Source organism: Scheffersomyces xylosifermentans (assembly GCF_036884685.1).
Source record: "Scheffersomyces xylosifermentans strain CBS 12540 chromosome Unknown RJT20scaffold_1, whole genome shotgun sequence".
In the NCBI taxonomy this organism is placed as follows: Eukaryota; Fungi; Ascomycota; class Pichiomycetes; order Serinales; family Debaryomycetaceae; genus Scheffersomyces; species Scheffersomyces xylosifermentans.
In genome coordinates this window covers 2530446-2545262 of record NW_027042939.1, presented here as the reverse complement: position 1 = coordinate 2545262, position 14817 = coordinate 2530446, and the positions used below count along the sequence as shown (strand labels likewise).

At 40.0% G+C, this 14817-nt stretch overlaps 6 protein-coding genes across 6 annotated transcripts; 4 read left to right on the top strand and 2 right to left on the bottom strand. All coding sequences in view use genetic code 12, as the record gives it.

The window, feature by feature from the left end:
* Position 1: 1 nt before the first annotated feature.
* Positions 2 to 1238, bottom strand: RJT20DRAFT_16299 (uncharacterized protein). The gene has a single exon (XM_064919173.1). The coding sequence runs from the start codon at positions 950 to 952 to the stop codon at positions 200 to 202; it is 753 nt and encodes a 250-aa protein (XP_064777494.1). The 5' UTR covers positions 953 to 1238; the 3' UTR covers positions 2 to 199.
* A 1065-nt stretch (positions 1239 to 2303) lies between these two features.
* On the bottom strand, positions 2304 to 4544 carry SAC1 (phosphatidylinositol-3-phosphatase). Its single transcript, XM_064919172.1, has one exon. It carries the CDS (start codon positions 4262 to 4264, stop codon positions 2429 to 2431), a length of 1836 nt encoding a protein of 611 aa, XP_064777493.1. The 5' UTR covers positions 4265 to 4544; the 3' UTR covers positions 2304 to 2428.
* A 1211-nt stretch (positions 4545 to 5755) lies between these two features.
* Positions 5756 to 6511, top strand: RJT20DRAFT_132575 (uncharacterized protein; the record flags this gene model as incomplete). Its single annotated transcript, XM_064918150.1, has 1 exon — positions 5756 to 6511. The coding sequence occupies one exon, from the start codon at positions 5756 to 5758 to the stop codon at positions 6509 to 6511; it is 756 nt and encodes a 251-aa protein (XP_064777492.1).
* A 1328-nt stretch (positions 6512 to 7839) lies between these two features.
* Positions 7840 to 8238, top strand: RJT20DRAFT_91414 (CAP domain-containing protein; the record flags this gene model as incomplete). Its single annotated transcript, XM_064921374.1, has 1 exon — positions 7840 to 8238. A coding segment is annotated over one exon (399 nt), but the record flags the coding sequence as incomplete, so codon positions are not given.
* A 1668-nt stretch (positions 8239 to 9906) lies between these two features.
* RJT20DRAFT_91373 (CAP domain-containing protein) lies at positions 9907 to 10326 on the top strand (the record flags this gene model as incomplete). The annotated part of the gene is made up of 1 exon (XM_064921371.1): positions 9907 to 10326. A coding segment is annotated over one exon (420 nt), but the record flags the coding sequence as incomplete, so codon positions are not given.
* A 1280-nt stretch (positions 10327 to 11606) lies between these two features.
* RJT20DRAFT_124676 (uncharacterized protein) lies at positions 11607 to 13719 on the top strand. The gene has a single exon (XM_064916310.1). The coding sequence runs from the start codon at positions 11723 to 11725 to the stop codon at positions 13688 to 13690; it is 1968 nt and encodes a 655-aa protein (XP_064777489.1). The 5' UTR covers positions 11607 to 11722; the 3' UTR covers positions 13691 to 13719.
* The last annotated feature ends 1098 nt before the right edge of the window (positions 13720 to 14817 follow it).

Here is a 14817-nt window from a genome sequence, read left to right as displayed (position 1 = left end):
AGCTAAAATAATAGCTTTATAATTACAAGTATATAACATATGAAAAAGGGACCAAAATACTATATCTTAATCTCTCTTATGAATTTTTCTTTTCTTTACTTCACATTGGACTCCGTCTCAGTTCCGGTTTCTAAGTTCTCCTTTAAGGATATGACAACCCAAGTTTGCCTTTCCAAGATGTCGAGGCATCGCTTGATTCTTACTCTTCCATGACATCATCGGTTGCTGCAACCACTGGGGTGCTCTCAGAAACGGCTGGTGCTGAGACGGCTCTTTCAGAAGGCTCCTCTATCTTGGGATCTTCACTTGCATTCATGTAAGCGGACAACTCGTTGTCAAGGTCTTCGGCAGATTTTTTGGCGGGTCTAGGGGCCCTTTCTTTTCTTCTTGGTGCTGGTCTTTCTCTGATTTCACGAGAGGGGGGCGTTCCACGACTAACTCTTGTATTAGAAGGAAGAGATGAGATTCTATCAGCCAAAGAAGTGGCTCCCTCCACGATTAAAATGTTACCCATGGCTTTCTTTCCGTTGAACTTTTCAATTGCTAAAGCGTTACTTCTAGTGTTATCGCCTTCAAAGCAGACGTATGCTACGCTGTCATCTTCATTGTCGAACTTAACAAATTCAACTGGTGACACTCCTCCAAATAAATTGGATAAGTCTTCACCATTCAAGTCAGGGTGGATGTTCTTCACACGCAATACTGGGCGAGATCCAGCCATGCCACGGATGTCCCTTGGAAGAGAGCCTGAAGAATGATGGAAACGAGCACCGCCTCTTTCTCTTTCTCTGGAGTACGGTTTCTTGTTTATTCTTGCCGTGCTGGCATTTCTACCGTTGTTTCTTCTAGGACCGCCTGCTCGACGGTTAGAGTTATTGTTTCTTCTATGGCCCGATGACGCTTTCGTGTCTCCTATGATTTCGTCCAATGACTTTTCTAACAAGTCTGACATTGTGCTTTTTTATGAAGTAGGATTGTAAAAGTTGAGGAAAATGTAGATAGTAGGTGTTGGTTTCTAGGGCTATAGTTTCAAGACCTTAGCTGCTTTAATGAAGATTACCAACAAACCTCGATATTACTAGAATAATGCCAATTACAGAATTAAGAACTAGAGCTCAATTATCCGTTCTAATACTGACTAATTTGTGTACGCAAATCGATCTCGCTGTAGATATCACTATTTACGGTGATAACTACTCAAATATAACTTAAGCTCCAACTAATTCGATGTGGTGTCGTCTTCTCTTCAGAAAGACAACCATTCATTGACCTTAACTATTGCCTGCCCGAATTGGGACGGTTTGGTTTTTTTCCGATCGACGTCTTTTTTTTTCAGTGCGAGTGACTGAGAACTGCAAAAAATCAGTGAGTGAGCAGTGAGTAAGTAAGTGATGAGTGAGTAAGATGCCAGTGGGGAGAAGAGAGTGTGTGTGTGAGAGTAAGAGTGCGAGTGAGAGAAAGTGTAAGAGTGAGTGGGGAGAGGTAAGTTAAAGGCTTAGTATTATAGACATAGACAATTTTTCTTTAAAAAAGAAAGCAGTTAGGACGAGGTGGGGTTGTGTGAGGACTTTGATATAGGGCATTGAAGTCTAAAAAAAAGGGAAAAATGACGAGAAATACTGGGAATGATGGAGTGATCAGAGCACAAATATGTATAATCAATCTTATAGTGGTACCTGGTACCTTTTTCCTGTTGCTGCAGGTCCTATACAAAACGAGTGTCACCATAATAAGCTGAATAGGGACCGAAGATGGAAATACGTACTTACAGTAGTTTGAAGCGTTGCAGAGGAATTGATTTATTATATGTATATATAGCTAAATAAACATGTAATATCAAAACAACAGATGTTACACTCATAGAATTGGATAATAAATAGAAAAAAAAATCAATAAAGATAAAAAAAAATTCGAAATATTTTAGCTAACAATGTTAACTATAGCTTCAAATCACATAAAATGAACAAAAAAACAGTAATGACAACAGGGGACTTGCATCAATACCATAAAGTATTACAATTCCGAACAGTCCTGGTGAAGACTACTAGTTCGGCAGGAAATTTGTATTTATTACCTTATATACTGGCTGATCTAACGACTCTTTCTGCAATTAATTGCTATAACAAAAATAACTTGGCTTCGTCTGAAACCGCTTGGGCAATCGGCCATGGGGAATAATTATGGCACCGAAGTACACTATCATATTCACACATGCTCACCCCTGTATCATGTCTAAAATAATATCAACGTTGCGTTCTACTCATACAGATGAAGGAACTAAAATTGCTTGACGACAAGTTCACATCCATCTTGTAGACAGAGGGATGCAATAAATGCCTAATGAAGTAAACAATGACTGACAAAACGTTCCATTGAAAGTGAAGTCTGTCCTCTTCTTCCAGACCTCGCGCACCGTCACGCTCACCGTCTACTTTTTCTTCTTACCCACTGTAGTGGTGAAGGTGTCTTGCTCAACATACTTGACACCAGAGCTGCCAGGAATTTCAATCTTTCTCAAGAAGTCCAAGTTGACCAACCTTGGCCAATTCACAAATTGGTATCCATTCTTGTTAAGATATAATAAACTACGAATGTTGTAGATCAAACAGCCACTAATAACCAAAATATTCTTCCATTCTGTGATGGGACCTCTTGGGAAGAGCAAAATCGCTATCAAAACTAAGAATGAGGTGCCCATCAAGTATGGTAACAATTGGAGATATGGTGGTCTTTTATCAATGAATGGAGACTCCACCGAATCTTGATATGGTTTGAACTTACCCAAAAACAAATCGTAAGAGTCCTGTCTGCTACCATCCTTGTAGTTGTTCTTGTAGTAACGTGTAATAGAGTTTTGCAAGTCCGATAAAGCACCTTGCTTGGTTCTCTTACCAGTTCTAGTGAAATCGGTCTTCAATGCTCCAGTTCCAGAGTAAGCGCACGAAACTGCATCAGCGTTGTCAGCCCAGAAGTCTTGGAAGAAAAGGTTGAACAGCGGGTCCAATATCTCCCATGGTGTTACATTCTCCTTAGAAAGATAATTGGCCTTGGTTAATTGATTCTGGAATACCCAACGAGCGATCATCGATTGGACAACATTGGTACGGTCCAAACAATCCATACAGTTGGTTCTGACAATCTTAGTTTGCTTTGAGATGATAGCCCTACTGTTGAGATCATAGTGGAAATAGTTGTCACTTGTATAGTTCAATTGAATCAAGTGCTCCAACAACAACTTGATACGATCCCATCTCATATTTCTACATTCGTGGTGGAAGTCAAAATAGATGTAGTTAACCCTACTAGCAAGCGCTGGTGGCAAGTTCTCTACGGCATGCTCATAAGATTGCTTAACAGGCAATTCATGACCCTTTTGGTTAACTAAGTTCACAAGGTAGTTGTCTCCATATAACTCGACTTGCTCAGCAAAGTGCTTCTCAGTAGCATCCAAGGCAGAACGAGATGAAATAACCAAGTTTGGCTTATATTTCAAGTTGTTAATCTCAGCCCAGTAGACTGGAACAGAACCTCTTGTTTGAAGCAAGGAAAAGATCTGGTTGTCCTTGTTGGTGAAAATCTGCTCTGTTTCGTTAAAGTTGGCAACGTTACCATCAGAGTCGACACCTCTACGGAAGTATCTCGTTCCGGCTCTGAAGGTTGAACGACGAGTTAACAAGGCGAAATCAAGCGGGTGAGGACCGTTGAATGATGCTGAATGTGATTTGAAGTAACCATAGATGATTGGTGTAACGAAGTCCTGAGCTCCGTTTTCAATAAACTCTTCGGACAAGTACAGATTCCACCAGAAACGGTTATCTAAGGAGACATTTTCAGTAGTGAACTGTCTCTGTAATGAGTTGGTCAAGTCGTACTTATTGTCAATAGAGTAGTACAAAGTAGCCAGGCTCAAGTGTTGATTCAAAAGATCCAAATAAGTGGATTCTTCTGCGTTCTTTTGGGAGAATTGATTACTGACCAAAGGAAGAATACGGAATGATTCGATCTTGGCGATCTGGTTACCCAAAATCGATCCTGTGATGGTGTGGGAGTCAGCCACGATGACATATCTGTTGATCTTCAACTTGATGGTACCGATGATACACGAGATTGTGGTGGCTGGGCCCACAGAGAGCTTTGAGTAAATGGCAGGAAGAACATCTGACACACTTGCTCCACTGTTACCGTTCAAAAAGAGATACTTCTTGGACTGAGTGTTGTGGAAAATGTGGGATCCGTCAGTAGCGACGGAGTGAATAAGAACCATTTCTTAGTAATCCGTATGGCTCAAGAACACTAACTTCGTCCTCTATTTTGTCTTGTTCTTACCTCGTCTTTCAGTGCAAAAGAACTCGTTTATGTATTTATTTATTATTCATATTACTATTTGTTTCAGCGATCCAGACCCGCAACGGATGGTAGCGCCAATAAACACCAACATCCTCTGATAATTTTGGGGCAAGTGGAGATGTGGAGAGAGCTGATGAGATGGAGATTTTGAGTGGGAGGGAGAATAGGGGAGATAGAGAAGAAGAGAAAGAGTGGGAGAGTGTTATTCAGCCAAAAATAGATGGTTTAGGCAAAACATCGCTTTTTTAAATATGGGCTTAGGTGATTGCAAATCTACATTTCTTCATCAGATTGGTGGTGGTTAGAGTCAAGGGGCTGGGGGTTATACCCTGTTGACCACAGCCGAGCATTGGGGCTAGAAAACTAAGGAGAGATTGTGATTTTTCAGAGTGGAGTATGGAAAAACTGTGAGAGAACACCTGTCAGAGAAGACCTGTGAGAGAAGACCTGCGAGAAAAAGTTTCCATGAGACCACCGCTACGACAAGAAGTTTTGAGTGAGAAGTGAGATATACGACTCAGCCGTGGATAACGTTATATTTTGCCAGATTTCGCCAAGTATGTTTTTTTGCACATGATCTGAAGCTCGTGAAAATGGTACTCTGACTGTAAAGATAATGCATATGCGACACAACACGACACGAGACATCAGTAGGATCAGGATCAGGATAAGGACGAGAATAAGGATTAAGAGGAGGTGCATGTCATATTTGTTGCTCCTGCTGGTTTTACTGTGGGTGATATCGGAGAAGAACACAGCAACCGTTTTATTATGATGTAATTTAATATGGTCGTGGAAGTCTCGGAGAAGAACACAGCAACCGTTTTATTATGATGTAACTTAATATGGTCTTGGAAGTCTCTGCAGGATGTGACATTTTGACTACATATCAAGTTGTAGGCATCTCAGGGCCTATAGAACGTGGGGAATCGTCTCTTTTTTTATTTAGCATTCTAAGTGTCTAAATGGATTAAAGTTGTAGCGTAACTATGACCGTTGTCTAAAGAAACAGAAAAAAAGTTGTAGTATCAGAGCAAAAGTCAGGAGTGATAACTGTTTCCAGTATTTGGGAAGTAGCTGTGTAATTAATGGCAGGTATATAATTAAACTTTAAGGTTTTTCCGGATTTTTGCCTTCAGCCAGTGTGCAATCTCAAGGAGTCATTCATTAGAAAAGTAATCTCCTGAATTGTAAGAACACGTAATGGAATTCTACACTATAGGTAAGACAGGTAAAGTAATAGGGTTTAAAAAGAGGCATTTAATTCATTCTTACATGATATTAAATAAACTGAGTTGATTAGGAGATAGAAAATATTATAAAAGCCTTCCTTTCCTTGATAATATCCAAGTGCTTGCGACACTATTCTACAAACACATATTCCTTCAAACTTGTGACAAATCTCACTATGTATATGAAAAGTGCAATTTTTGCAGCTACTTTTTTGGCAGGCACCAATGCCTTTATCTTCTCAGCTTCGCCAAACAAATACAATGCTACTTTTGTATCTGAGCTTATTCACACTCAGAGCAATGCCAATATCGACGACTACACGTTTATACCCGCTCACATTGAGGGTGACTATTCTATCCCATTACTACCGGATTTTGATGCAAGTTTGGGCTATACTTTATTCACTTCTCTAGACGACGGAGTAAGATTGAAAAAACTCCAATCACAATTAGATGCAGCAATCCATGAGAAACTCTGGGGTGACGCTTTTTATTTGGTCAACTTTTTAAGCTATGGAGGATGCCTAGATTCTATGCTCAAATTGGATAGTTTCGTTTATGATATCTTAACAATGAACCTCACCGAAGCAACCATGAATAGCTTGGTCGAGAGTACCGCTAATACTGAGATCAAAGAAACGTACGATTACCTTAAGAAATTGGAACGCTCGAAGGATTCCATTCTTGATTATTATTCCCGTTCATACCGTGTCGATGATGATAAGACTTACGGACCCTTGGTATTTCAATTGTACCAGAAGATGCTACTTGAACACGATGAAGGTGGTTTTATTACCACTCATGACATTAACAACGAGCATATCCTGTTTGAAGTTTACATGAAGGTCACATCAAGAAAAATCGGTCCACCTACAGCGGACCCACTTATCGGAAGAGAATGGGATGCAGCTAAATACTCATCAGAGTTATGAGAACACCGATTTCTAATCTCGCTCCAAATAGGAATTAATTCTTTCAATCCAAAGACTCTCTTCAAAAAGAAAACATATTCTTCCTTCTTACTAGCATATGACTCCCCTTAGATCTAAATATTCTTAATTGTTAGCGAATATATGTGTGCAACATTGTCCTGAGATCTGCCTTCGCTCATAATCTCCCCCCTTTTATCACTATTTAACCCGATCAATAGAACGACACGAGGATGAACAGCGCCTCTCATTGTATACCTGATGCAACTTTGCCCCATTGAGTTTTGGATCTCGCAATCATTACTAGTTGCTCCACCATACAATGGGAAGTACAATAGACAGATGTGTGTTGATAGAAATGCAGGAACGGCATGTCAATATTCTTCGTTTTTAGTAAAACGGCTGCAATTGCAAAAAATGAATCGCAAAAAATGAATCGCCGAGGAGGTGCTTCCAGGGCTCTTTTCAATTCTCAGTTAAGCCACTCAGTTCGTAACCTCGACTCTTCAGTTTCGATTCTAGTTCATATTTCAGATTATTTTACAATGAGTATATGACATCATAACCATTCACACCCAATACAATATATCGCTTCACAATGGAGATACTAATGGAACTCTACCCCCGTTGGATCGACTAGCACCCGTGCTAGCATTCCACATGGTAGGGAATCGGCATAGTCTTCTAGCAAACAACAAGATGATCTTGTAAGAATATACACTGAAATCAATTTGTATAAATATAGAAAGATCTCCTAATTTCTTAATGATTCTTCTTCTTAATCATATCAATATCACCACCAATCATTTAGATCACAAATTATGAAGTTTTTAACTTTAGCAACCGCTCTTTCGATTTTTCCAATTCTGTATGCTGCAACAGATGCAACTTTGACCCACACGCAAGTTGTCCCGGTTCAAGGAAGCGATGATGCTCAAATCTTTTCGACGGTAGTCCCACAACAGGGCCAGGGAGCAGCTCCTCCGGGAAAGCCGCAAAACGGTTCCTCTAATAAGACTTACTCAAACGGCGGAGCCAATACGAGTATTCCATATGGGTATTCAGGTAACGGTCATCCAGGTAAAGGACATCCCGGCAAAGGGCATCCAGGTAAAGGGCATCCAGGTAAAGAACACCCAGGTGGCTATCCATATAGTGGCCTCAATACTACGGTGCCTCAAGGATACCCTACTACGTTTGTTACTAAACTGAACGGGGATTATCCAGCTTATACCCCATCTCCTTATTCCACGTCTGGTCCATCAAACTCCAGCACGGGAAACTCAAGCAATCCAGTTGGCGGTGGTGCAGATGCAAAGTTTTTTCAACCTGTCTTGGAAGCTCACAACTCCAAGAGAGAAGAACATGGTGTCAAACCATTAAAATGGAGTGAAGAGGTTTATAAATACGCTCAAGCTTATGCCGACAAATACGACTGTTCGGGTAACTTGCAACATTCTCTTGGAAAATACGGAGAAAACTTGGCCGTTGGTTATCAAGATGGAGTCTCTGCCTTCAATGATTGGTATGCTGAAGGCAAGAACTACGACTACAGCTCGGCTAGTGTTCTTAATCACTTTACTGCCATAATCTGGAAAGGCACTACTGAATTGGGCTGCGCTTACAAAGACTGCAAGAGCAAGGGTAATGGATATTACATCGTGTGCTCTTACAATCCCGCTGGAAACACTGTGAATGAGGAAAAGGAAAACTTATTCCCACCAAAGTAAAATGTTGATATCCCACTTCATCTTTGGCCTTCGAAGTATGAAGTGCTATACAATTTAGCAACAAGTTGCTCCCAGAAGCAATGACAGGACTTTACCAATTCAAGCCTTTTTTACTTTCTTTTTCAAATATAAAAACTTCTAAGGATTTCTTTACCACGTATATTTGTAGAAGTATTCAGTGGACGGATAGTACATTAGAACACGTTATGCCAAAAAAGGGGGTAGAAGAAAATTGACTGTCACAGTACATTGAATTATATTTCATGTTTGTAGATGTTCGACAGGACCAAGCCAAATCTCTTCCTTGCTTATTCGAGAAGGCATGTCTCTTGCCACATACCCCCTCTCATTTCAGTATTGCGGCTATGCTGACAGTATGGTGTTTCAATTCTATTTCAGCTCTTGCTTTCTAGTTGGACATTCGCATACCGATCCAATTCTAGAATTTACATTTTGAACTTGTAGTCGGCATACTCATAGTTCAGTAACATTGCACTGAACTAGTCGCCCCTGAGTATATTTCGGGCTACTTTAGTTAAGCTATCTGTAAAACCACTAATGCTATTCTACTTGTTATACTACAAAATGCTTGACCACAAAGACGCGTAAAAGTTAAATCCGCGCCTTTGTTTACAAAACTCGGACTGGCTGTTGATTGTCGCAAGAAAATATTGCAGCCATTTAGTTGCAGCAAAATATGACACCCCCTTCAATGCCCCTTGCGTAAGGGGAGAAAGTCCGTGGGATCAAACCGCTGCAACAAATGCATTATACGCGAAACGTTACCTGACGACAGAATGATAATAGTTACATTTCGCACGCAGCTGTGATGTAATTATATGAAACAGAGTATGGTTCGAAGACCGAAGGGTTTAAATAGGGACAGTTTCCTTTGTTTCAACCTTTTAGACCACCTACTATTTATAACATCTTTGTATTTGGGTACATTTGCAGCTACCTGTCCACTCCTTTAAAATACATAAAAATACACAGATGAAGCTCTCAACATTGGCTACGGCGTTGTCAATCTTAGCTTTTTCCTCAGCAGCACTAGATGTGGTTGTAGTGACCCGTGTTCATGTGGTGACTGTCATTGCTACAGTTGAAGCAACAGTCAGTACCCAGGTGACAGGTAATCATGAGACAGTGACTCTTATCGGAGATCCTGAGAGTGGACTCGCACAATCCAATCAAGGCTCCACAACTAGTGAAACTATTGCTGCTGAGTCTCTTGATAACACACCGGAAAGTTCCCGTAGTACTACCGGATCGCTAAATGTTGTCGTAGAATATGCTAGTACATACGTTGAGGAACAAGTTACAACCACTGCATCTGTAAAACAAGATACCACCACTACTGAATTTCAACAAAAAGCACCTGCTACTGTTCAAGCAGCAGCAGCAGATACACAAACAACATTGGCAAAGGAAGCTACATCATTGAAAACAATTGCTTCAGTGGAAAATTCTCCAAAGGATACAACTTCTCCAGAGAAAAGTACAGAGGATATTACTTCTATTGTCTCACCAACTCTAACGACTTTACCAATTCCTACCACACTTATCACAAAACAAGCCACCACGAATACTCCCGAGACCTCATCTTCAACACCTGCAACATCAACCTCTACACCTGCAAAATCTGGTAACTCAAACGTTGTCTTCGGAGCAGCTGACGCAAGCTTCTTCCAACCGGTCTTAGACCTCCATAATGAAAAGAGAAGTGATCACGGTGTTGGATCCTTAACATGGAATACCGATGTCTACAATTATGCACAGGCATATGCTGATAAGTATGATTGCTCTGGTAATTTACAGCACTCTGGAGGGAAGTATGGAGAAAACCTAGCAGTCGGCTTTTCTGATGGTACTTCAGCATTTAATGCTTGGTATGCAGAAGGAAATAACTACGATTACAGCACGGCAAACTCTTTTGACCACTTCACTGCCATTGTATGGAAAGACACTACTCAATTGGGCTGTGCCTATAAGGACTGTAGATCGCTGGGTCATGGGTATTACGTAATTTGTTCATACAATCCTCCAGGTAATGTTATTGGACAGGGCAAACAGAATGTATTGCCCTAAAGAAATTAAAAATTCTAGCAAGCTTATTTCTTCCAGCGGTTTTTTGAAGAGTATTTTCTTCTAGGTTACTTGAGTCAAACACATACTTGTCTGAAGTTTTTAGTTCTATATATAACGTAAATATATAAATTTTGGTTCTTAATGAAGTCCTGTAGATGAAGTGATTTCTTCTGTTCTAAAAGTCAGTCTTGTTTGGCTCAATTATCTCTTTGTTAATCATCTATTCAAACGTCAATGAAGTCCACAACTCTTAGAAAAATCCTGCTGCGAGTTGTTTAAGGGTAGAATGTAGATCAAAACCGACTGTATTTTCTATGTCAACCATGCTGTATTAAAACATATTGGAGCACAAAGCTTGCTTGCCGCAAATTATGCTAACAATATCAATAAGGATGTATTTCTGGCGATTTGAGTTCCCTTCTTCATTGCATTCTCTTCCGCTATACCTCTTTCTGAAAAAGCTTATGGTGTACAAATTGCACCAGGCTTTTTTTGCATGGTATGTTGAAGCATTCGATTACAACTATGAGTCAACAAAATGGCTTGATCTCTTCACTGTATTCCATTTGTAGAGGAAGTAACGGGTGAGAAGCGGCTACACAAATTGTGGTTCTGATACAAATTGGCCTGGATGTCATATTTTATGTAACTACAATCCACTGGAAAACTTTGTTGGTCAAGAAGAACTAATTTCCTCCCAGTAAAGCAGCGTTAAAGGAGTCAGATGGTTAGTGAATTTGGCGGTTTGATCGAATAGTCACTTTACTTGACCAGAGTACGTTTCTTGCTATACTTTTAGCTATATCACCTAATTTTTTGTACAATCCAGTTTTATCCCAGTAGACCGATCAACCATGTAAATAACTTCGTAGAAAGCACTCCTTTTACCAAAGACTTCTCTTGATGTGACGACACAATAAGATATCTGTGGAGAAATTGCCAAATATTTCATATTTCATATTTTATCTTTCATTTTTCATAATTCTCATTCCTATCTATCTCTATGTAACAACCAAAGGATCGCCATCTTCTTTTTCACTTCTTTTTCACTTCCTGTTCCCTTCTACAAAGTCCACCTACCTATCCGCCATTTGTTCCATATCTAACGGCCCAACCACCTTTTTGGATCTTTTTTCCATCCTGTGTCCCATCCTCCATACTAAAGCCTAAAGCCTAAAGCGTACTGCGAATGATAATTGTAGTGCGAGTCGATAAAACCAAATCGAATTTAACGAGATTTTTAATAGCGAATTTCTGTAGGTTAAAGCATAACACTTTTCTTTATTGCCCTTTACTAAACACACAAGTATTAGTTTGTTTGTCATCATCTTTCCTTCTTCATGTACATTCTCACACCAATAAACTCACAGTCACACTAATCCAATAACGCCCCGAGATGGCCACAACGAGTTCCCAGTCACAGGACTACTACCAATTGCTAGGGCTATCGCACGCCGCATCAGTAGAAGAGATCAAGAAAGCATACAAGAAGCTCTCGTTGAAGTATCATCCAGATAAAACACCCAACAAAGCTCACCACGACCTATTCATTAAGCTCAATGAAGCATACGATATCCTTAAAGACCCAGAAACGAAGCGCAAGTATGACGCCAAGATTGGTCTAAATTCGATGCCAGCAACTTCATATAGTTTTACGTATTCGCCGTACACCTCAGGTGGTTCTACCGGTCATTTCTCGTTCAAATCCACTGGGCTGGCCGGTGGAGCTAGCACAAGTAATTATTTTGGCTTCTATCAGAATTTTTACGGGCGGAAGGACGATAGTGTACGCCGTGCAGAGGAAGAACGTGCCCGCTTTGAAGCAGCACGTATCCAGAAGGAGATGTTGGAACGAGCCCGAGCTGAGGAAATGATTAGAAAGAAGAAAGAACAAGAAAAAGCAGAAAAGTTGGCCAAGCAGCAAAGAGAAGCCGAAGAGGCTGCACGAGTGCAACGAGAAGCGCAGGAAGCACAGAGAATTCTTATGGAGCGGGTAAGACAAGAGAACGAACGTCTTCAAAAGGAAGCCGCCGCCCAACTAGAAGAAGAGAAAGCAAGGCAGGAGGCAACAATGCAGATGAAGCAAAGGCTTTATGACAAGGCAAAAAGAGAGGCCAGGGCAACTCAATCGCACTCTAACACATCAGGCTACACACCAGAAGATGAGTTTGATCGTAGCTACCGAATCAATAACATGGCTTCCACGACTAATGGAGTCAAGAGCGAGACTAAAAGATATTATTCTTCTGGGGAAGAAGATGAAGATACCAATGATTCTGGTGGACCGGGTCATAATTCTAGTGATCCAATTGTTTTAGATGACGACGATGAAGATAGTAACGATGGAACCCCAAGGGTAAGCTCGAAGTTGCCCAATACCGGAGGTACTACAGCACAGACACCTATTCAAGGATTTGTTAACCTAGAAGAAGTGGATGACATAGCCTCAAGTTTCGACGAAAATGCTGAGAATGAGAGTTCGTCAGATCCAGACCATGATCCGTCATTACTATCTATGCTCAAGGAAGCTGCGAAACCCTCATTTGCTACAAGACCTCGTACTAAACAACATAGAACGAACATGCGTACTGTTTCTCCGACAAGACCTAGCGTTCAGGCACCTACAAGCAACACCAGGGAGACACCGATTAGGTCTTCTGTGGATGGTTCAACTCCAATGACTAATTCAGCCAAAAGATATAAAAAATCTCCTTTCATGTTGAATGATATGCAAGAGAGTTTAGGACAGAACATAGACAGCACAGACTTTTCAGATATGTTCAATAGTTTACCAAACGAGGATTTAAAGGGTAGGCGTAAGCTCAGTGAGAATATAGCTCAATTTACTTCTAAAAGGACTAGGTTTTCAGAATATTCAAATGGAAAATCGCGGGCGGAGACCTTGTCTACCCCAATAAATAAAAATGCAGTTAGAGGATATGCAGCACCGGAAGGAAAGCAGAAGAAGATTTCCAAATTGACAGAGTTAGATCTTCATGCCTCCCCCTCGATACATACATATACCCCACCAGAACCCCCAAATGCAGTAATTGATCCAACAATCAGTGACTACGGCTGGAGACAATATGTATCATCGATTCAAAAATATCAGAAGGATTTCTTGACATACAAGCAGCACATAATCCAATACCAAATGGAGAGAGCAGAGAAGGATTTACAATACTATGATATTATCAATTCGGATCTGGTGTCTTTTGATGTGTATCACAAGTGTTTGCAAAGAGATCTAGATGTAAATCAGGAGTTTACTGATCTGTTGAGGGTGTACACGAACACAATGAAGGTGTATAAACAAAATTGTGACTGGATGAACATGGCCAGGAATGGTGGTGAAGAATTATAGATACTAATAGAGCAATGTAATGAATAATGATTAATTGAAAGCGTGTAGCACATCGATATCTTCTATAGTGGAAAGTTAGGTAGTTAGGTATCAGATAGATAAGGGAATTGACTCCGTATACCCAGATCCTTTGTTTCACCCCATACCCAGTAATCTGTTTGTTCTCTTCTATGTATTCTATGTTATTTATTCAATGACATATGCCCATTCCTGTTTTCTTCGCTGTTTGCAAGTTCTCATCTTTTCTTGATCCATTTTGTTAGCCAATTATATTAAGTTTTTCACCTCGCTAGATACTTCAATTACACTAACTGTGCTATGTATTTGTTTTTATAACCGTAGATACCTAAATATGATTTTTTTTATACCTCCTTATGAACCAATTCTACTCTTTAACTTAGCTATATATGTTTATATGCCAAAGTACAAAATTTGTTTGACCCTTATCCAACTTGTAGACATTGTAGCTAGCTGGGCCTATTAGACTAAACTCACCCAGTACCTATGTATTGCTGCCAGATTACTTCGAAACCGTGGACTGCGGCAACAATCATCCCAATACCCCAATCACTTGGAAACAACATTTGTAAACTGTTGGGAGTTGCAAAATATTTCGCACCCATATGTCTCCACTTAATGAACCTTATCCAATAAACTATATATCACATCCATGATACCTTAGCACATGTAACATGAATACAATGCATACCAATCTCCATGCAGCATATATTATACAGCTTACACTATACACATATGCTGTATACCATATAATAGACCCCATTTATTATACACCATTTACTATACCCCATAAAATACGCCATATACAGTATAAGAATTCCCTATATCATGTAGGTAATATACCCCATACTATGCAATATACGCCATATATAGCATATACTACACCATACCTTAAACACCATATATTACAGCATCCCTTTACACCATACTGAATTCCATATACACCATATACTAACTATATACTAACTATATTCACGTACTAGAGACCATATATTATATTCATCATATACTTGACACCACATAGTATATTATCATATACTATGTTCACTATATACACCATATACTATATTCTCTATATACTGTATTCACCATATACTATAACCTCTCCA